Source organism: Lygodium microphyllum, chromosome 22 (assembly GCF_053477565.2).
Source record: "Lygodium microphyllum isolate KBCC chromosome 22, Lygodium_microphyllum_v1.1.10, whole genome shotgun sequence".
Classification (NCBI taxonomy): domain Eukaryota; kingdom Viridiplantae; phylum Streptophyta; class Polypodiopsida; order Schizaeales; family Lygodiaceae; genus Lygodium; species Lygodium microphyllum.
The window spans coordinates 103,581,451-103,604,935 of record NC_141156.1 but is presented as its reverse complement, the minus strand read 5'-3'; the positions used below and the strand labels follow the sequence as shown (position 1 = coordinate 103,604,935).

General features: G+C 41.5%; 1 protein-coding gene across 4 annotated transcripts in view; it reads right to left on the bottom strand.

Moving 5' to 3' along the window:
• Positions 1-23,485, bottom strand: part of LOC148017457 (protein ALWAYS EARLY 3-like) — a 94,377-nt gene that overhangs the window by 49,502 nt on the left and 21,390 nt on the right. For 2 of the 4 annotated variants that reach the window (XM_087663554.1, XM_087663555.1), the window contains exons 4-12: positions 22,677-22,739; positions 21,319-21,396; positions 20,860-21,058; positions 20,510-20,775; positions 20,018-20,426; positions 19,826-19,909; positions 19,429-19,649; positions 19,280-19,336; positions 18,390-18,701 (exon numbers count right to left, since the gene is read on the bottom strand). In XM_087663554.1, coding sequence (XP_087519680.1) covers positions 18,390-18,701; positions 19,280-19,336; positions 19,429-19,649; positions 19,826-19,909; positions 20,018-20,426; positions 20,510-20,775; positions 20,860-21,058; positions 21,319-21,396; positions 22,677-22,739 — 1,689 coding nt within the window. The remainder of the gene's footprint in view (positions 1-18,389; positions 18,702-19,279; positions 19,337-19,428; positions 19,650-19,825; positions 19,910-20,017; positions 20,427-20,509; positions 20,776-20,859; positions 21,059-21,318; positions 21,397-22,676; positions 22,740-23,485) is intronic. The other 2 variants (XM_087663557.1, XM_087663558.1) reach the window with 2 other exon arrangements.

The following is a 23,485-nucleotide window of genomic DNA, read 5'->3' as shown; positions in this document are numbered from 1 at the left end:
GAACACAATAAGTTCTCGTAAGTGTGTGACATAAGCACATACCAAATAAGACAATAAGTCTAGGGAAAAAACCTCTCGTATACGGAGAGTAAAAAGTGCCCCAGTGTCCTACAGATCACCAACACACCTATGTGAGCGTAGGCGTAAGTGAGGCATAAGTGAGAAAACCCAACAAATTTGATATTTCAAAAGTTTGTTGCAAATTTTTCTTGAATACTGAAATCTAATCAACATGTGTCCCTATGAGCAGAAGACCATCTACATAAAGACAAATGACCAACAAGGATCCCCCCTCTTTGCATACGTAGAGAGTAGACTCTAATGAGCTGTTAATGAACCCTTGGCTCAGTAAAAAGGCATCAATGTTTGCATACCAAGCTCATGGAGCTTGCTTCAAACCATATATAGCCTTTTTCAGCTTGCATACCAAGTGTTTAAATCCCTCAACTGCAAAACCAATGAGTTGTTGTACATACACTTCTTCCTAAAGTTCCCCATGTAAAAATACAATTTCAATATCCAGCTGGTGCACAATCCAACCATAATAGGTAGCCAAAGCAACCATATACCGAATGGTAATCATATGGGATGTAGGAGCAAATATCTTCTCATAATCAATGTCCTTCTTTTGCGTAAAGCATTTTGCCACAAGCCTAGCTGTGTACTTATCCATGGATCCATCTACTCTTCTTTTCAACTTATGGACCCATTTAGTACCAATGACTTTCTTTCCAACAAGCAATGTCACCTAATCCAATGTTTGATTCTTCATGATAGAATCAAATTCAGCTTGCATTGTTTGCATTGTTGCCATCTAATGTACACTCTGTTGTCAATCCTTAAAACAATCAAGCTCCTCATCGTCAAGTGTGTATGCTGCCAAGACAAATTCCATTGTATTAGCATGATCATGCAAACATGCTTGTCTTCTAGTACGACCAACAATAGGAGCATCCAAATGACTATCTTTCAGAGTCTACAAGTACCATCTAGGCATTTACCTAGCTTCTCAATTATGTACATGCTCCTAATGAACCTCAAATTCAACATTTTGCTAAACATTCAAATCAACCATAGACTGAATTTCTGCATTGCTTAATGGAGCAACTGGCTGAACATTTTGTTCATTTATTGAAACTCCAACTATATCACCAAAAGAAATGGGCTGAAGCTCTTCAAACACATCATTTGCAATATGATGTGTGTCAAAACCAGCAAGGGATAATTCTGATTTTTCATCAAAATCACATCCCTACTACTGACAAAGACTTTTTTGGAAGCAAGGTCATACACTATGTATCCTTTGCTCTCACTACTGTACCCTACAAAAATGCATTTGACAACCTTATTGTCCAACTTTTTCCTTACTACTTTGGGAATATAGAAGCAGATGCAACACACCCACAAGTACAAAAGTGGCCAACATAAAGGTTTCCAACTGTTCCAAGCCTCAAAAGCCGTGACATTTTTCAATGCCTTGGTAGGGCACCTATTCAAAACATGACAAGCACACATATATGCTTCCATCCAAAAGCCATGTGGTAGATTCTTAGCTTTCAACATATATCTAGATATCTCCATGAGTGACCGATTCTTCCTTCCTACAACCCCACTCTTTTGTAGAGTAGATACAGTAGTATACTAATGGGCAATGCCTTTTTCCTTCAAAAAATCATTCAACAAAGAAGACGTGTATTCCCACCATCAGTCGGCACGGAGAGCCTTAATCTTGCAACCACATTGATTTTCCACAAGTACAACAAAAGCCAAAAATGCATCATACACCTCTGACTTTTTCACCAATGAGTAGACTCAACAAAAACGAGTAAATTCATCGATGAAGGTGGCAAAATAATAACATCCACCCAATGACTTTGTTTGCATAGGTCCATATACATCCAAATGCACAATCTGTAGCCTAGTCGTTTCCTTAAAACAACATCACGAGGAAAAAACAATCTATGTATTTTTTCCAAAATGCATCCCTCATAAATATGCTCAAAGAATCTCTCCAAGAAAGATAAGCACTCTAGTATTTGAGTACGTTACATGAGTATCAAACTGCCATAGCTAACATGCCCCATGCAAGCATGCCATAACTCTACCTGTAACATGGCAGGAGTAATCGTAGATGCCAAATAGACTAATTGATCAATCGAATAAGCATCTAACTCATAGAGTCCATGACATAATGTGCCAATCAATATTAAAGTCAAGAATTCCTTATCTCTAACTATGCATTTATCATCAAATGTGACCTGTATACTACACTTTGCTAAAGAAAAAAGGACAATAAATTCTTCTTTATCCCTAGCACATATAACACATCCTATAAACGAAGAGTAGAGCCATCAATGGCTTTCAAGACAATCTCCCCAACACCTCTAACAAGGTAAGATGCATTGTTGACACATTGCATACATTTGCCAACAAGAGGCGCAATAACAAACAAAAACAAATCGCTACGAGATGTAATGTGCTTAGAAGCACCAATATCAAAGAACCAAGTGCTAGCATTCTCAATAGAGCTAAATGCTCTATCAACCAAAGAAGAATCATGACTGCAAGTGTAAAAATAGTAGTCACAATCAACAACAAAAGATGCGGACTCTATAGCAGTAGAAGGTGCATCAAAAACGAACATCCCTAACTCCTTCCTCTCCTTGGCAATGCACTTCATATATTATGTGATGTAGTAACCTAGCTTCTTACAATAATGGCACTTGCCCTTCTTGGCTTGCATACCCCCCTATTTCTTGTTGCTCTATAAAGTACATTAACTTCCAAAACTCTGTGAAGCATTTCTAGACTGGCTGCCCTTGCTCTTATGTCTCGCCATAAAAGCCTATTCAGAGGCTACAACATCCACTCCTCTGTTCTTTCTTGTTTACTCTTCTTCTACAAAGACAAACTAACCAACTAAGGAAAGGTAAGTAGCTACAAAGAAATTCTCATGGTGAGATTCAAAGCCGTGTGAAAGGCCAAATAAGAGGGTGGCAAGGAATTCTAAGTAGTAGAGATCACATGTGCATCAGAATAATACCCATCTACATTCCTTGACTACTCATGCAAGTCCTCAATTTTGTTAAGATGATTCTGCATGGCATCACTTTCATCTATCTTCACATTCTCAAGCTCCTTTTTCAAGAAAGAGATGCACATCTCATTTTTTCTAGCAAACATCTGCTCGAGTGTGAGCCATGCTTCTAGTGAAGAAGCAACAGACCATATATGTCGGATTATGGACCGCTGAACTACCAATGCAATCAATGACAATGCTTGAGCATCCCGTGTGTCCCAAGTCTTTTATGCAGTTGATCTATGGGAAACTGGCTGGCCTTTGATCACATCCTCCTTGGGGAAATGTTGCAAGAGCCACAACTGCACAACGGACTTCTTCACCACTAACATAATCACAACTATTTTTTGCAATCAGCACATTGTTCATCATGGACCATAGAGAATAGTTATTGCCTTTCAATCTATCCTCTTTGAATACATATGTGAATACATCACTCTATCCTTGATTGGCCATGATAAATGTCACTGTTTCAAAGAACACAAAAGCAAGAACCAAAGCTAGAACAACATGAAAATCTGCAAATTTCCAGAAATTATAGCATATACCAAGCTGTAATTAGCAAAAATGTGTCACATTTTATCACAATTGTCCAATATACACACTGTACAATGCACAAACAATGCTCAATAGCACAACAAATGCAAAAGCCCCAAATTTTTTCTGTCCAAAATGCACAATTTCAGTCTATTTCAGATTGAATCTTCAATACATGTGTCAATACCCTCTAAACAGCCAAAAGCCCCAAATTTTTGACCCGCTTCCCAAGAAATTTCTGCAATGTGTGTGCCTAAAAGCACGTCCAAGAGTCGAGACGTACTCCTCGAGCAAAAGCCCCAATTTATAGTTCAAATTTCTAAATAAAAATTTAAAAAATGTCCCCTTCTACCTTCAATGTTGGAGGCATAGTGGGGCAGGAGGATGCTAACGTCCTAGAGGGGCAGGAGGCAGCTGGTGGGCCTAGCGAATAGGAGCAGTGGTGCTAACCAGGAGGCAAGCAGCGGGCCTAGAGGAGCAAGCGACAATGCAAGAACAGGTGGTGGTGCAAGAGCAGGTGGCGACGCAGGAGCAAGTGGCAACGTGGCTTTGAGCAACGCTAGCGCTGCTGGTTGCTCTGTTGGTGGCACAAGTAAACCTAGGAGCAACATTGCAACCAGCGAGAGGAGCTAGCATAGTAGCCGGAGCTGCAACTGCTGGTAGCGGGGCTGTGACTAAACTAGGAGCTACATGTGGGCGAGCCTGCACTTGAACGAGCCAAGGACAGAGGCTGACGAGGTTTGAGTGGAAAGATGGACCGTATGAAGCATGAGCTCTAGTACCAAATGTGAGATCTGAGATGGAAGCTCTCAGCTGAGAGTACACAGTAGACAATTAGAGAGAGTGAGAGTGAAAACACAGCTCAACACACTATGCAATTCCCAAGTGTGTAAGTGAAAGTACAAAGTACAACCCTTAGACCTTAGGGTTGTTAAGGTGCATTCAAACCTAAAAGGTTTAAAGCACAATCAGTAACCAAACTGTGTAACATAAACACACAAAATAGAAAATAATGTAGCTGGGGGAAAAAACCTCTCGTAAGAAGAGTAAAAAGTGCCCAGTGTCCTATTACAAATCACTGATACTCCTTTGTGAGCGTAAGCGAGAGTCAAACCCAACATCCACCACCAGTGGAGGAGGAGATTGCATCACCACTGGATTCACCTGTTGAGAATCAAGATGCCACCAATGGATATTCTAGAGACTTCATCGTAGGCAAAGTGACAAGTGGAGTACCGAACTTCTCTGCATTGGGCACGTCATACACTCCCTAATGCAAGGATTAAGAGAGTTCCTAAGGAGTGGCAACCGCAAGATGGCCCATAACAATCTAGAAGAAACTAAACACGCTCCACTAAGCTTGTTTGTACCGACTATTGTTTAATGACTCATGCCATACAAGATAGGGAGCCCACCTCTATGAAGAAGACCTTACAATCACAGCATTGAAAGAAGGCTATGGAGCAAGAGTTTGAGACTATTGAGCAAAATAACACTAGGGATCTTGCGCCACGCCCATTCATAAGAAGGTGATTGGAATCAAGTGTCTTTAAGACCAAGTATCATAGCAATGATAGTGTGGATAAGCACAAAAGGCGCAGCTCTTTGCTTAAGGGTTCATGTAGCAGCTAAGAGTGAATTTCCATGATGATATCTTTGCAACTACAACTGGGAGTCTACCATTATGGTCATTCTTGCTTTAGCCAATTAGAGAAGATTGTCAATTTATCAATTAGATGCGATGTTTACCTTCCTTAATGGTGATTTGAAAAAGGAGATCTGTGTTGAGCAACTTCCTAGCCTTTCTTCACCAAATGGCAAAGTTTACAAGTTGAAGAAAACCCTTTGTAACCTCAAACAAACTCCCCATGCTTGGAAGGAAAAGATAGACTCATTTCTCCAAGAGTACTTGGGATATTGACATTCCTCTGCTAACCCCCAATTGGATGTCTACATATTAGCTAGAGGGTACACGTTCATGCTTTACATGGACGATCTCATTGTGGCAAGTGGACATACCCAAAAAGTCAAGCAGACATAGGAGGCACTACATGAGATGTTTAAGATGATGGATATGCACCTTCTCCACTTCTTTCCAAGTCATGAGATTTGGCAAACTATGAGGGGGATTTTCATCTCCCGATAGCGGTATGTGCAAGAGCTTTTGACTACTTTTGAGATGGAGGAATATAGATTTATTTCTACTCCCATGGATCCGAATAAAAAGGCTACAACCCATGTAGATTCACTAGCATTGGATGCTACTTGCTACAAGCAATTGATTGCATCATTAATATGCCTCCTAAATACTCTGATTGATTTGTGTTTTTCTATAGGTTTGCTTGCAAGGTTCATTAGTAAACCCAAGTTGATTCATTGGCAAGCTACTATGAGGATCTTGTGGTTCCTGAGTGGGATCCCCAATCTAGGTATTTATTATCCACCAAGAACAAGAGATTCAACTTTTGTTCTACAAGGTTGGACAGCAGACTCAACTTGGTGGGCTACAGATATTGACCACAAGAGGTCAACTAGTGGCCTAGAGATGTTGATCATAAGTGATAGCTTTACTTTGGGTGCACGTACTATCTCTTGGGGTAGTAACAAGCAACCCACAGTTGCCCTATCATCTAGGGAAGAAATGCATAGAGTGGCGTACTCTATCGCATGTGAGACAATATGGCTTCGGAGGTTGTTAGGAGAGCTTGGTTGTCCTCAAACATGTCCTACTACACTTCATTGCGGCAATGAGAGTTGCATTGCTTTGGCACAAAACCATGTATTGCATGTTAGGTCAAAGCACATTGAGATACATTATCAATTCATTTGAGAGAAGATCTTGGATGAGACCATTGATGTGGTGTATTGCAAGACGGAGGATAACTTGGCAGTTGGCAAACTTGTTTATGAAGGCTCTTCCTCAAGCCATTTTGCAATAGCACCACTCCAAATCCCCAAGCCCTCTGCCGCATCTAGGATTTGAGAGAGGGTGTTAAGAGATTTGGTAATCCCCCAGATGGGGTACAAGCAGAGTGCAATTACTCTCGGGCAAACATACACATTTCCAAGTCAAATCCGACAGTTTTGCAGTTGTTTCAGCAATCGCCAACAATTGGGCATATTGCGAACAGGTGGATCGGGTCATATAGGCTGAGTAGGCCACACAAATGTCATGATGCAGATTTTTCTGCAGCATTTTTATTATTATTTTATTGTGGCAGCCTGTTTTTGCTTCAATCAGCCAGCTTTTTGCTGGCCAACCTGCATATCTTATTATGTATTTCAGTCTATATATGTCTAGCCTGCCCCGGATCATTCCCACTTTATATTTTGCAAGTGAAGAGAGAGACTCAGCCAACCCACTGTACATATTTGCTTCCTTCACTTCAGCATTCCTTCACTACAAACTTCTGCATTCTATTGTCTCCTTTTTTCTCTCCCTCTTCTCTTTGTGTTCATTTTCTTTCAATCAGGTCATACACTTCCACATTCGCTGCACTCTGACAAACCTCGCATTGAGGTAATGTACTATGGATGACATTTATTGCAGCTTTTTCTTCAACAATAGCTCAACAACCTAGCCTTGGCATACATCAATTCTGTCCATGAAGGATGTTAAATTTCCCCCCTTACTATCATTGGAGCCATTTTGGTTTTCAAGTAATGACCTTTCAAATAGCACTATGTGAAAGAAGATACCCATCACCTCTCTAGTCTTTGTCGCTTCTTGGGCAACCAATGTGCCCTCACTACTTTGGGATGGAACCTTCTAGTTATGAAAAGAGGGTGGAGATGTAAATTACACACCTATTCAAGTAAAACACGCTTTACAGCTGATTGCTATTTTTAAAGAGCCCCAAAACACGCTCAATTAATGAAAAACGCAAATTTGGTGCGTGGTTTGAGAGAGTTTCGGTGGTCTGCAAAAACTCTAAATTTTTTAGGGCACACTTCAACATCTATAAATAGATGGGCCGCCACCATTCAGCCTTATCCCTTTGTGCAGGTTTTTCACTTTACTGTGCAGATTTCAGTCATCAGCCACCTACCATCTTCTGTCCAACCAACACCGACCACAACCCATCACTATCCAACCCTAGGTGGCCTATTTTCAACCGTCGGTCTTTTGTTTGGCAGTCTCCATATATTGCGTCATCATAGCACCTAACAACCTACATTTTCAGCATCTGGTGCTAGACGACAAGCTACCGCCATCTTTGCCACCGAACAACTGTTGCAGTACCTACGTTTTTGTTGTCCAGCAAGCCATCTACATCAGCAAACACCTCTCTTGTAGTCGCCCAATAATTCTCTACCTCGGATGATCAGTTTTCAGCCTTCCTCTAGTGGTAAACTGTTGCGTTTACTAGTTTTCAGCCTCTGACTACTATGTTTCGGTGACCATCCTACTTCCCTTCATTATTTTCCAGAACACTCTCATCTCTGACTCGTGGTTAATGAACTTGGGATCCATCTCCAATGGACATCATTCTCCAACATTGCATTGCTTTGCCCTTGGGAATTCTATGCACTCTCACATTCATTTACAGCATTCATTTACTTCCAAGTTTCTTCTCTCTATGTTTGTCTCTATGTTTGAGTTTTGAGTTTTTGTGTTTTGCATTTTCCATTTAGGATTTCAATTTTTCTTGTCTCTATCTGAGTCTTTGCATTTCAATCTTGGTCGTACATGCTATGTCTCCTCGATGCAATCCCTAGCATACCTTCGCATGTTATCAAAGCCATTGCTCTAAAGGGTATCCTGCAGCGATTATGAAGCCTAGTCTTTGTGCGAGACTCACACGCAATTGGATTCTGACTCATAATGTCTCAAGCACCTTCTTCTAAGGATCCTATGGTGCCTTATCAAGGTTCTCCATCAATGGAGGCTCTGAGAAGGCATTATGGTCTCGAGGAGGTAGACACACCTTCACCTTTATTGTCTTCTTCCCCTCATTTTGATCACCTTACAAATGAAGAGTTGGAGGGATACTTGTGCATCACGTACAATTTAGTTACACTCCTCTAACGAGTGCTACTACTCCATCTGGAGTGATTGGTGAGACTAGCCATCTCTCTATTCTTGGAGGGACAACGACATTTGGCATGTCTAGCGATCCATCTCCTCCATCTCAACAAGGCCTTATGTCAAATTTGTATAACCCTTTTGAGTCGTATGAGCCAAAACCCTCTCCCGTTTCTTCTTTCGTTACGCAAAATCCGAATGATTTTGAGTATATTAACTTTTATTGAAAAGGCTCTTGAAGCAAATTCTCTTATCAGGTATATCTCTACCATCCATTTCATTTGGGTAACTAAACCACACTTCTCGACTCCCTCCCATCCCACCATTATTTTCTGCACATTCTAATCTACTCACATCTTCATTCCAAAATCTTGGATTACATTCCGCTTTCACTCAAAGCACAATAGGGGTTGAATCTTCTATCTCTACTCCTAATACTTTCTCATTTCCCATCCCACCATCTTCCTATCCTCCATTCACTCCACCTCTTGGTGCATCGTTAGAGGAAATGCCACTCTTTAACATTGTACCTTCCACATAACCCCACTTTACCACATCCTTACACTCTAGGACGGCTATGATGGATATCCCCCTCACTACCCCCCATACGACCTTTTAAACACAGGGATATGTATTCTCTACTTATGGACTATCATCACACATCCCTTGGGTCACTCCTATATTAGGATTTCCATCCTATGCTGCACATGTCCCTATACCCCACCTTGGGCCCCTCAGGTAGTTACCATGCTACCCAATCCTCCCTTGCCCACATTTGGATCCGCTATGCACACTTCTCGTCTACATGGTGTGCACTCTAGGATTCCTTCCCAAGCATACTCCACTCCACCATCTTATCCCCCCTATCCACCCTACCCTATTAGACACCTCCATCTCTTAGCACTACCACTCCTATTGCAATGGCCAAGAATGCTTTCACAGATAAAACACGTTTTAATGGGTTGAATTTCACCACTTGGTCGAACTTCATGCAACAAGTGCTTGATGTCAAAGAAAAGCAATGCGAAAGCATATGACCAAGACAAAGAGTGAAGAGAGAGAGAGAGAAACAAACAGTGAAACGCAAAAAATCTACAATGAAGAATGTTGTGTAAGAACGCAAATATGTAAACGGATGCAAAGTGCATGTCTGCATATGTCTCCACCTCGAAGATCTTCGCACTCAATGAACCCTAAGGGCAGTCTCCATGGTCAACAGTCTGGAAACCTAGGAACAAAACTGAGGAAGTGTGTGGAGACTGGGGCTAATAAATAGCCCAAGAAAAATTACATAAATAATGCAGGTCGGCTACATTTAACCGACTCAACAACAACTGTCCAACCTACACTATCTGACTATAACAAAACTGCCCAAACTGCCACGTCACCTGCTCTATCTGCCACCTACTGATGTCGGTTGTCCGGACTGCCTGCCACATGGATTGCCGGGTACAACTACTAAAAACTGCTCAAATCTGAACTTGCCTGTCTAGGAAATTCCAATCTCTAACACCCCCTCTAAGATCTTGGACACCGTAGAAAGCTAAGGGGTCTAGAGTGCTGTCAAAGTAAAGCTTGAGAAAACGCCTTCGTAAACAAGTCCAAAAAAAAGGTCCTCAATGAAATGGTATTGGATCTCAATGGGCATCATCCAAGCATGAAACACAAGGTTCCTAGCCAAGGCAATGCAACTCTCATTGTCACACTAAAAAACAATAGGACCTATCTGTGACGAGTAGCCAAGCTCCTCCAAGAGCCTACGAAGCCACACCGTCTCATATGTGGTAGAAGACACCACCCAATACTCCGTCTTAGTCAAACATAAGGCAACTATGGGTTGCTTCTTGCTACTCCATGAAACAACACTGGCGCCCAAGGGTAAGCAATAACCAATCGTGGAACTCTGATGATCCACATTGCATGCCCAATTTTAGGAACCTCAAAATCCTCTGAACAACCTACCGATGCACCATCTCGAGTTCACTCATGAACCCGGCCAGCACACCTACAACATAACATAAGTCAACACGAGTATTGAGAAGCCAAATCAAGGAGCCAACCAACTACCCTATAAGGGGATAGCATCCGCCAAAGGGGAATCAGAACGAGCTATAGCCTTCCAATTTGGGTCCATAAGAGTCGTAAGAGACTTGCATCCCTCCATCACATATGTAGTCAAGAGCTCTTGTACATACTACGCTCTGCCAATTATGATGTTGTAACGTCTCCTTCACAAAGGTAGGCTCTCGATTCTACATGGCACAAGTCATCAAACAGTAATTAGTGTACACAAGCTCAGTGTGATGTGCATGGTTCCTTCGAGAACATTGCGGACCATCTTGCAACTACCACTCCTTAAGGATCCCCTCAATCCATGCATCATGAAGAGTGCCACAAGCCCAACAAGGAGGAGACCAAAGGTTACCTCATCACTCACCATCAGCTGAAGTTTCTGGCAGATCCACTGACAGTTGGGACTCGAGAGCACAATTGGTGAGTCCAATGGCTGAGAACTAAGCTCCTCATCCGAAGAAGAGTCCTCAAGAGGCAAAAGCTCCAAAGCAACAGTCACTGGCGCCTAGCTATCACCAAGATCTCCAAGAACAAGGTGTTCCTCACCCCCTTCTAAGGCTAGAACTTCCACTAACCCAACATCATGGCTCATGTAGACATCTCGCTCAAGGAGATCATACAATCAGTGACCTTGAGACTGCGAGCTATAGCCCACAAACACCTGTCTTTTGGAAGCTGCTTCAAATTTGTCACTTTGTGTTTTTTGGATGTGAACATAGGCGTCACCCCCAAAGACCCGAAAATAAGAACCATCTAGCTTAGACCCAAAGTACACCTCACAAGGAGTCATACCAATAACAGTAGAAGTAGGGGATCATTTAAGAATGTGAACGAAAATAGCCACAACCTCAACCCATAGACACTGAGGTGTCTGTCGATGCTCCATCATGGTATGGGCCTTCTCGATCACACTACGATTCTTCCATTCCAATATGCCATTCTCCTTAGGGGTGTTTGTGTTGGCAAACTCCCGGTGGATACCACGATCTGCACAAAAACAAGCAAGCTCATTAGAAACAAATTCTCCACCCTTATCCAATCGTAAGATCTTCAGTTTCCAACCCGATAGTTCTCCTCAAAGAGCAACCAATCCATAAAGTGGAAGAAAGGCTTCGACTTCAGCTTCAAGAAATAAGCCCATGTCATCCTATTGTAATCATCCACATTTAGCATGAAATACAAGCTCCCTCAAAGGGATTCCCTCTGCATAGGTCCACAAAGATTGGTAGAAACAAGCTCCAAGACTGCTAAAGACTCCCTCAAAGCCTTGTTGGGAATAGTATCATGAGTTTGCTTCCCACAGATACAAGATACACAAGGCTGTTGGCTCACCACAATATGAGTTTGCTTCCAGAATGGATCCACATCAAACTCGACCAAGAGACAGAGGGCACAAATCTTGTGCACCAAAAGTAGATGGTATCCCAAGGCTGGCACATAAAGCACATCAAATGTATGGGCACCATCTCACCCATCTGGAATAAGATGCATATCACCCCGTCCCTAAATAGGAATAGAAGAACTATCACCAATGAGAATCTGGCCATGCGAAGGCCACAAATGAGCAACACCTGCCGAGGAAGGAGTCATGCACTGTGAGGCACCACTATCAACAATCCACTCCCAAGTGTATGGGGCCGTCAACGCAACATCAGAGGCCTTCAAGGTCAATGCCTCAACCACCTCCAAGTGGAGGAAAATAGTTGATGAGGGAGCAGTCACCACTTCGAAATCCATTGGAGATTTCTCCTTCTTCTCCTTTTCCTCCTCCATGTCAAGGCAATCCTTCTTCCAATGACCTGACTTGCCATAGATGTGACAAGTGGACTCCTTTTCCTTATCCTTCTTTGATTTGTCATCCTTCTTTTGGTCCTTCTTCTTATTGTGAGTGGACTAACCAACCAAGGCCTCAGTTTTAGAAGCATTGGTCCCTTTCAACTGCTCCTCTTAATCCAAGACCATAGGAGCCAACTCCTCCCACCGAAAAGTCTCAAACCACCCTAAAGCAATCACGGCAGAATAAAAGCCACTGCAATGGGGCGATAACTGTGAAAGAAGAGTTATTGCCATCTCTTCAAAAGTGATCACCTTCCTTGCATTTTGGACTTGCATCTAAAGCTACCTCAACTTATTAATATGCTTCCGCATAGAAGATGATTTGTTGACACTCATGGTCCTCATCTGCACTTCCAAAGAAACTCATTTCATGATAGTCATGTGATCATATATCTAATCACATCTCGCAAGCAACTGCCAAATGCTCTATATGATAGATCACAACTATAGTGCATCAGAGATAAAAACGAGCGGATGCGAGCATTGAGTTTGTCCCAATGGCCTGAGCCTTTGCCAACTCCATCTTATCACTTGAAGAGAGTCTGGACTCCTCTTGCGAAAAAGGATGATAATAGCCTTCATAATAAGCTTCGTGAAATCATAGGACTCCAAAATGGCAAGCATCATAACCTGCCACATGCGGTAGTTCTCACCATCGAGCTTTTGACCTGATGGAGGAGTCGATAACACGGGCACCTTTTGGTCCATGATCACCTGAAACTCTGTATCGCCCTCAAAAGACAGCTTCACCTACACTATCTACACACAACACAAAAACAAGTCCCCCTTTTACTATGTGAATGTAGCCTGCTAGGGCTCTTCATCGCTCATCCCCCTCCTTCACCTGCCAGAGGCGATAAAAATGTAAAATCTCCATTTAAAGACCCAAAACGCAATCTTCTTCCTTCTCTGACAGCAAAATCAGCAACAGCTTCAACAAATCTACTCCTTTCTCGCACGCCCACACTCACCTCAACCTTGTTCTGATGTGCAAAACTCTTGCTTGCCCTTGAACACTAAAAATGCAGCCTTGTGTCGCACTGAAATCTCCTCTTCATGTAGGTCCAGTCCTTCAATGTTTTGATACCATGTCAAAGTTCTAGTGGGGCTCTATCTATCCTGGTGGCTACTCGATATGTAGTACGTAGACAGCCTCACAGTCTATATCCTTCATACTCATAAAGGATTGGCTAATTAGTTTGCTAGTGACTCACCTATTGCACTTTATGCATCCATTCCTAGAATATCCATTGCACCTTCTAGCCTCCAGGACCCCTTTCCCACCTCGCCATATACAATGGTGGCCACACATTTAGCCTTTCTCTATTTAGACTTTCATTGCATACTTACATACTCATTGCATTGCACTTAGCTTTGCTTTCTTTTATTTTCCATTTTGTTTTTTCGAGCATCTCACTACTTACCTCTATGCTTGCAAATTTTAATCTCATTTACACGGTTTTTTATTTCAATGTAGGACTAAAATACATGCTTGCATCAATCCTTCTTGAATTGGAGGCATACAAACTTACACCTATCCTTCCTGATCTGGAAACATACAGGCTTGCACGATTTTGTATTTCAATGCAGGTCTAACATACAAGCTTGCACCAATCCTTCCTGAGCTGGAGACAAGAGATGCACGTTGTTCCTTTCATAATTCCATCTACTTGGAGTTTTGCTCTTTTACTAGCATGGAGGCTTTCCCTCCCGCGATGGATCGTGCAACATCTCTTTTGATGCTATCATGGTGGTGTCTTCTATCCTTACTTTTTCCATAGGGACACTTTCATCCCCATGGTTCTCGACACCACATGAAAATCGACATCCTCAAGCTCCTCTTCCTTCTTTGACATCGACATCCGGATTGAGAGGGGGTTTCTACCCTTCTTGGTATTCTACAGATTTCAATACTTGTCTTTGGCATCGGCCTTCCCCCCTGTTATACCTCTCCCTATGCATTGCATGATTTTGTCATCTTTGTACTAGGGCACTTGGGCAAATAAACAATTTTCCCATGTGGAACACTGTCCAAGTGGCACCTATTGCATGAGCATTCTTCAACATGTAGCATACTATGCACCCCATGTGCAAAGCACCATTGGACGGCTCCTAGTTGTTTCCATTGGCGGATTACACCACTATTCTTCTTCTTATGATACTTCATCACCTTTCTCTCATCTTCAACATCCTAGAGTGATTGGATATGCTTGTACTGTTTTATGATGTATTGGATATATCATCCCTAGTCCCCTCTTCTGGGTCACTGTTCCATAATCCACTGCACCCCTAAAATCGACTTTTCACCAAAAAAAAAAAAGCTCAATGTGGTTTCATCCACCTTTATAGAGCTTGATAGGCTACTAGACAACCAACAAGCACCATTCGTCCAATGCCTTGTCCTCTCTGAGATGACTACTTATGGCTCCCTTGGTAAGATAACCATCACCTCTATAGTCTCAATAGGCCACTAGGCAACCGACGTGCACCCTTTGTCTGATGCCCTGGCTGCTTTCGAATGGGATGCCTTGAGGTAAACATTGCAGGCACTCCGTTTTAAGCTCAATTTTGGGCCCAAGTGGAGGTGTTGAGCTAAAATACACTTTACAACTGATTTGCATTTTTAAACAATCCCAAAACATGCTTAATTAATGAAAAACACAAATTTGGGGCATGGTTCAAGAGAGTTTCGATGGTCCGCAAAAACTCTAATTTTTTGGGGCACCCTTCAACATCTATAAATAGACCGACCGCCCACCAATCAGTCTTATTCTTTTGTGCAAGTTTTTTACTCTACCGTGCAGATTTCAGCCATCAACCACCTGCCATCTACTATCCAACCATCACCAACTACTGCAACCAATCACTATCCAGCCCTAGATGGCCTGTTTTCAACCATCGCCCTACTATTTGGAGGTCTCCATTTGCTACGTCATCATTGCACCTAATCAGCTTGCATTTTCAGCATTTGGTGCCAAGAGACGAGCTACTACTATCCCTCCCACAAGGTGATTGCTATAGTACTTGTGTTTTTATTGTCCAACAAGCCGTCTACATTGACAAACACCTCTCTTGTTGTCACCTAACAGTTCTTTGCCTCAAATGATCAGTTTTCAAGCTTCCACTAGTGGTACACTGTTGCGTTTACTAGATTTCAGCCTTAGACTGCTATGTTTTGGTGACCAGCCTACTGCCCTTCATTATTCAGCACTCTCTCATCTCCAACTTGTGGTTAGTGCACTTGGAATCCGTCTCCGGTGGACATCACTCTCCAACATTGCATTGCTTTGCCCTTGGGCATTCTGTACACGCTTACATTCATTTACAGCATTCATTCACTTCAAAGTTTATTCTTTCTACTTTTATCTCTATGTTTGAGTTTTGAGTATTTGTATTTTGCGTTTTCGATTTAGGGTTTGAGTTTTGCTTGTTTCTATCTGAGTTTGTGTGTTTCCATCTTGATCATACATGCTCTCAATGCAAACCCCAGCATATGTTCACAACACCATCTCAAGCATAACTCTTTTTTGGGCCGAAGAGGGAGTGTTGCACCACTAATATTGGTGATTGCACCAAACATAATTATGGTGCATTAACCACTAATATAATCTCCTTAAAACAGCCTCAAACAGCACCTAATGCTAAATTACCAATAGATAAATGTGTTTATCTTTTAGAATAGGACAAATGCACACCCCAAATAGGAGTTTTGCATTTGTGCATCCTCATTCCCTCATTCAGCCAGCCACACCTTCAGCCCTCTCATTGCCCACTGCTGTTTACAGCCCTATCAGAGGATGCCTCAGCTCATGGAGCATTTGTGAGTGATACCCCAGCTATCTACAGCCTGCTGCCCACATCCCAATAACCTGATTCTACCTAGTTTCAAGCTGCGATTGCACCCATCAGCTGCCCTCCTACTGTTTCATGGACTCCTCTCACCATCCAACACCTGCTAAACCAGCATTTTCATTCAAAGCAGGCCACCCAGCTTCCAGAAAGTCTCCCACAGCACCTGCAGTTGACTGCTGGTGTTCTTCACAGAGCTGTTGGTGCTGTATTTGCTGCCTGCACAAACCGCCCTACTGGTCACCTGATCATTGGTGGTCATCTGGGTGCTGACATCAACAAACACCCACTCAGCTGATGCATTTTCAGCCTGATCTGCTGCCCTCACTACTGCCGGATCTCTCAGTCATCATCAAGCACATCAACACTTGCTACTGCATTTTGAGATCTGTTCATGTAAAACACTCCGATACTCACTCTTTCATCCCCCTCTGCCCCGGTCCTAGAAACACAGCAGTTCAAGGTCCACTGATAGTATCATCTTTGTTCTCATACATTCATTATCATTTAGCATTCTACAAATTGTGTTCTACGTGTTGTTGCTTTTTGTGTTGCCATACCATTTCTTTACATTTCCTGCATATAAATTAGGCAAATTCTTTGAGCTATTTGGCAGACTTTTGCCTTGACTATATCAAGATATCGATTCTTCACTTGGGCCAGATTTTGGGCTCCTTGGACAATTTGACTCAAAGAAACCATCCATATTTGGGAATCCTATCATTTCAGCCCTACAATCTTTATATGATAGTTGTCAACTTTGGGGTATGTGCTTTAACAAGTGTTTTTGATTCTTTGGAGTAGACTCCGCTATGAAGAGTACTCTATTTGTACATTTGTTGGTGGTTTTACAAGACCCCCCCCCCGGAAAAAAAAAGTAAAAGTCCACGCACGCACACGCTTGGGTGGGTGGGTGTGTCTCTTTCTTATTAAGATGCATGGCCAGTGTTGTCCTACTGGGTTCTATGCCATCTATGAGGATTGCTCTTGTTACTTGTCATAGATGTGGTGCTTGGGATAACAAATCTCCCAAAATTTCTTGGGGTTGTCCTTGTCAAATGAGATGGCGGATCACCCCTTTCCTTCCAAGGAGGTCACTCATCTCAAGTTAGCTACATTGATGCACAATTAAATGAAAGGTTCTACACAATTGGCTTTGCCATCCAAACCCCAAAACCTAAAGGTGACAAAGGACCTCTGGCCTACCCCTTGTGTAGAAAACTTCCTAGCATACATGTTTACAACTTGGCCTCTAATATCATATTAGAAATGAGAGGGTCGTGGCCAAACCTGACCCCTTCCCAAGACATCACCCATCTATCATTGTCTGCACCACTGGACACTTAACTGGAAGGTCCTCAAATAATTGGATAAACTGCACTATCATCTTTTTCACGTGTGTTTATTAGCTGTATTCACTCAAAGTGTCTATCCATTTTGTGCATTGATAATAATGCAATATTTATCCAAAAGAAAGGTGTGCTAGTGTGAGAGAGAGAATGTGTGTGTGTGTGTGTGCGCGCGCGCAGGCGTACGCACTGTGTGCACATGTGCATGCATAAATGTGTGACACATCATACAATGAAAAACTGTTCCTTGCGATCTTAAGCTCCTGCAAGTTTACGTTAAAAGGACTGATAATGAGATCTGTAATAGAAGATGCATGCAGGAGACAACAATGTTCTGATTTAATTCTTTTCCTGGCTCTTGAAATTGAAGGACGAGTCAAAATGCAAGTTTCCTCAAACATTCTCTCTAGCCAACTGTAGTAGGTTATCCACCCTCAGCATGGCTTTTTTTGCAACACAATTTACAAAATCCACAAAATCAATCATAAAAGAACGCATCAGAGACCTCGTGAAGGAGAGATTTTCACAAGATGCAAAACCAGAATATTTCAATATTAATCAATCCTTTTGAGCTATTTCATAATCATGCCCACACCAAGCCTAAACATTAGGTTAGCTAGAATGAGATTCTGACTCACACCTTGTCACTTAGTTTTCCAAAGGCTGAAGTTGCATGGGAACAAAGCACTACTTCTCCTCTGGCTGTCTCCACAGGAGGTTTCAATATCCGCCTGCCTCTAGAACTAACTGGGGCTGTACGAACATCCTCTGCACGATATTGCTCTACTTCAGACTCATCAGCAAGTCCCTGTTGCACTTCTGTATCTTGATCTAAAATGGACTCATCCATCTGCTTCATAGGCCTTACATTATTCTTTGTGATATTTTGTGCAGTCACAATCCGCTTAAATTTGCCCCGAGTTGCTAGCTCACTTGCATGTGGATTTGATATCTGTATCATGCAAAGCAACTTGCATTAAAAATGATCCTTTGCCAAGGGACAATACAGTTGGGTTCACACATGTTTTTCCTAAAAATAAGATCCTTCTATAAGTAAACGTGCAGGGATGAGGCATAATCTAATTCTCCAAGATGCCAAAATGGCATCCTGGATTACTTAAATCATCTAGGCTACAAATTCACATGGCAAATTGAATGTGCTGTTATCATCTCATGGCTTATATCTACGTGCAAGCTTTGGAAACACACTGTAATGCATGACCATAGATGACCATTAGATATTAGTGTGTAGCATCAAACACATAGAATTTTAGATCCTGATCATCACAACAAATGTTAACATTTGGAGAAACTCTCCAGGAATATAAATTATCATCAAAAAGTGGGTTCTCAGGAAAGACCAACTTATTTATGTACAAGCAGAGGTGTCTAAATCTCAGCTAAATCATCATATTGTAGATTCTTTAATATGTTTTAAGTTCAGGCATTTTGAGGCACCAAGGAATTCATGCTTCTGCGGCAGGACCTAATCTGGGTTTGCATCCACAATGCATCACAGGGATAGTGTACCTTTGCATCTATTTTTTCCTCAACACCAGCAATATGAGACTCAGAAAATCGATCCCTCTGCAAGAAATCATGAGACAGAATATGAGAGCAAATATGTGATGTCTAGAAATCCAAAAATGGCCTGCCAGCAAGAATGAACTTAAGTATACCTTTTCAGCTGATCCTTTTCGCTTCCTCTTTCTAAGTTCTGTAATTGACTTAGCTTTCTGAGCATCTGATTCACGAACATCCGACTCAGCAACACTACCACTATCTAAGCGTGCCAGGTTTAGTTTAGACAAACCAGGTATGGTATTTCTTGTACTTGTGTTTTGAGTCTCTTTACGTGGATCACAAGATTCCTCCACATGTGAATTCAACCCTTCCCTTTCTGTGCCCCCAAAAAAGCACTAGGATACATTATAATTGTGTAGCTCCTTTATATTTAGTTTAAAGGTCCAACTTTAAATAGCCCACCTATAAAAAGTGTGAAAGCAAAAGCAGGTGCATGTTCTCTTTCTGTTAGATACAAAACTGACACTTCAAATAACCTAACCCTTAAATTACCTGAGCCAAGTCTAGGAGAAGGAAGAAGTCCATTTAGAGACAAGTTTGCAAGTGTTGCAAGTGCATCTAACCCACTTCTCTCCTCTAAAAAAGAATCCAGAAAAGAAACAGTTTACCCCTCATATCAAAGCCTTCAGTTAAGTCACATATAATTCATATGAAGGCTCAAAGACCTCAACTTCATATACATACCTCCAGAGAACAGCTGCCTGCTCCTTTTCTTAGTCTTCTGAGATAGAATTCGTTTCTTCTTCTGAGAAAGTTCATTTTTCAAACCATCAACTGCCTTTGCATCTTCCTTTTCGCCCATTCCCTCGTCTGTACAGCTACATTCTTCCTTCAAGTCATCAACTTTGAAAGTGCCAAGTCCTGGCGTTTTCCCCTTTTTCAACTGAGGCTTTTGGCTTCTCTTCAGTCTGTTTTTTGCATCACCAGGAAATAATTTTTTCCTTCCTTCCATAGCTGTGCTAGTACTGGCCTTTGTCACTACCCCTGTCTCTGTGTCTTTACTTTCTTCACTCTCTTCCATACCCCCATCATCCATGTTTGATCCTGAGTGCTTGGTCCCAGATCCACCCGAATCAACTCCTGTACGCTTGTCCTAACACCATGAGCAGACAAAATAGAGTGTCATAGACGTAGAGTGGATAGCTACAGAAAAGAAGGATCCACTTGTCTCTATACCTTGGCATTACGATTCTGAACAGGTGAACTCCTTGGGCGATCTGTCCGACAAGCAGGCGTTCGAGATATTTGAGGGGAAGCAGCTTTTTGTGAAGCTGTGGCTGCCAAAGTCAGAGCCACTTGGACTTCATCACAATCTCCAAATGAGTCTTGTTCCATTTCCTCCCCCTTCTTAACTGATGATGGTTTCACTGGATTCTTTTTATCTTGGAAGTGCATCAGTGGTCCACGAGGTGTTCTTTTCCCAAATGCTCTAGGACGGCTTACTGCACATCCATTTTACAGTACATCAAAAAAGCAAATAGGATTGATGTAAAAGTAGAACAACCATGATGCAAAATGCCAATTACCTTCTGTTCTTGGTTTTTTGGCAGGTGAGGCACCTCCAAAGCCGGGAATTCCTGGCATGACTGCAGACCCTATTAGCCTAGATTTATTACTTTGTTTTATCTCCGTTGATTTAGTTCTCATTCGAGGTATTAATTGATGAGATGGAATAGATCCTGCCACTTCTTCACTGCTCTCTTCATCAAGGCTCCTGCTTTCCTCCTAGTGGGATCCAAGCTCACAAATTAATCAGCCAAGTCACATAACAATTTTTACTATCACTGGCAACATTTATAACTTTAACAACTTTCTATCAAGAAAAAACTTTGGTAAATTGTCTCAGTAAGTGAATGATAGTGTTGATAAAGAAACTACTCTGGCCCCCCACCAAAACCAAAAGCAGGAGAAAAAAAGAAGAGCCACAAACCAATTTAGAAATGGATGTTTCTGAAAATCCTAGAACATTAAATATTAAAGCTTACCAAGATGTTGTAATGATCAGTCATCATTGCAATAAGCCCTGCAGCTGATGCCACTCCCTCAGCAAGTGATAGGTAAGCCTGTAAACAATGCTGGTTTGGTAAGATCGTCATAATACAATCTGCCAAACTTAGATGAGTATTAACTAAAATGGCACAATGTCTTGGCCAAAGTGCGAAAAGCCAGAATCAGATTGAACCAACTTCAGAAACAACCAGAAACACAGTTGGTGCTTGAATTTTGAAAAGAAACCACTGCTAATATGAGTTAAGACCGCAAGATTTGTAACTGCTTAAAGCATAGCTCCATCCTCATGCTAGAAATCTAAAAAGGTATGCATTAGTCCTGCTGCCCCTGAACCCTTGAAGTAAGTCATGTAACCTAACAATGACAACTAGAAAACAAAAACATAAATGAATAATAGGGGAGAAGTTGAGTTTAGTGTGATAGGACATCAGATAAGGGGGCACACTGTAAAGTTTTCCATTGTGCGAGGTCTGTTGTCAATGGCAATATGTCTTGAGATCACAACAGTAAAATGTGCAAAAGATGCAGCAAATAAAACAGAGACTCAAGTAAATTCATAAACTCCTTCCTAGCAGTACAGCCTCACTAAGACAGTGAAGACAGCAAAATTTTGCAGCAGAAAGGATGTCTGAAAGTGAGATAAGAATGTAGTTTCAACAGAAGGGCAGAAGTTCAGTTAGCATCTACATGCTACAATATCTTTTTTGCTGCATGTCCACCTTTACCTTCTATAATAAGATAGAGATACAGAAAAAATGTCATACAGAAAATATGACATTTTTTCTGTATCTCTATCTTATTATAGAAGGTAAAGGTGGACACTCCCCCTGCAAGACAAACATACAGAATCAGTTCCACCTCCAAAGAAGTAAAATAACATTGGTGATACTCATTGTCCTGTTGACAGCCTGAGTGACCACTTAGATATAAAGCAGCTGTTACATGATGCTTTGCCCATCTGAAGACCTCCACATTAAATTGGATTGCTGGTGTTTAATCACCATTCCAGAGGCAAACAGTTATTACATTACCACCTTAAAGGGTGAGTAAAATAAGCTCAATATGATGGTTGGTTAGGAATGTTTTTCGTAATACATGAAAGGTAGGAACCTATTACACAAAATGTTTTCTTCAGAACAACATATTGCCTTCACCAGTTTTGTAGGATGATTGCCATGCTAAGAATGAGAGTGAATAGAACATAGATGAGTGCTGAGAGAATGAGGAGCAATCAGAATAATGATGATTAGAATGTATCTCACTCATCAAGAGCTTTTTCAAACATCTTATACGATTTGGACATCAAAAGCCACTCAAAAGCTCTGGTAAATACCTTGTTCATGTTATACAAAAACTCAACCATCTCTACAGTTCGATTCTGCAACAAACCTGCCACCTGCATTGTGATGTACCCATCATAAATACATCAAAAATAAGCACAAGACCATTTACACTTTTAAAGCCTCAAACAACACAAAAAATGATGCTGTACCTGTCATAAGTACCTAGCCATTAACCACAAAACCATATAATTTTCAAGTCTCTAATCATGCATGGCATTCTCAAATTAGTGTTTTAGTGACACACATTTTTAAAACTAAGGAAAAGGTGGCCTAGTTCATAAATAAGTGAACTATGCTCCTTGCTGCTTGTGACTAATAATGTAACATAAAAGGCATCAAAAGATTCCTTAATAAATGATCAAATCACTTTTGCAAGGTCAAGCATGTCACTACACAAACAAACGGATTTAAACTAAAATCCAAGATCCCCATGTTTATGTCTATTAAGCTCTATAAAGTAGTTCACTCCTTGATGGAAGGGGTCGCATTCATCTTAAGTTTCTAGGAAATGACTATAAATGCATGGTGCAGGACACAAGTCTCAATGGGTTACTGTGCTAAGATAAGCATGACCAAAATGGACCTGGAAACTATCACATTGGGCATGTCTATATCAAGTGTTCCTTACTTTTATCTCCATTCTGTGCATCCTTGCCGCAAGTGTCTCTCTAACATTGCAGTATGCCCTTATTTGATTCAATTCAATCTAATGTCTATCTTCAGCCTCATATGTTTAGAACAGTAATGCCAATAATTCAATTCAATCTAATGTCTATCTTCAGCCTCGTATGTTTAGAAC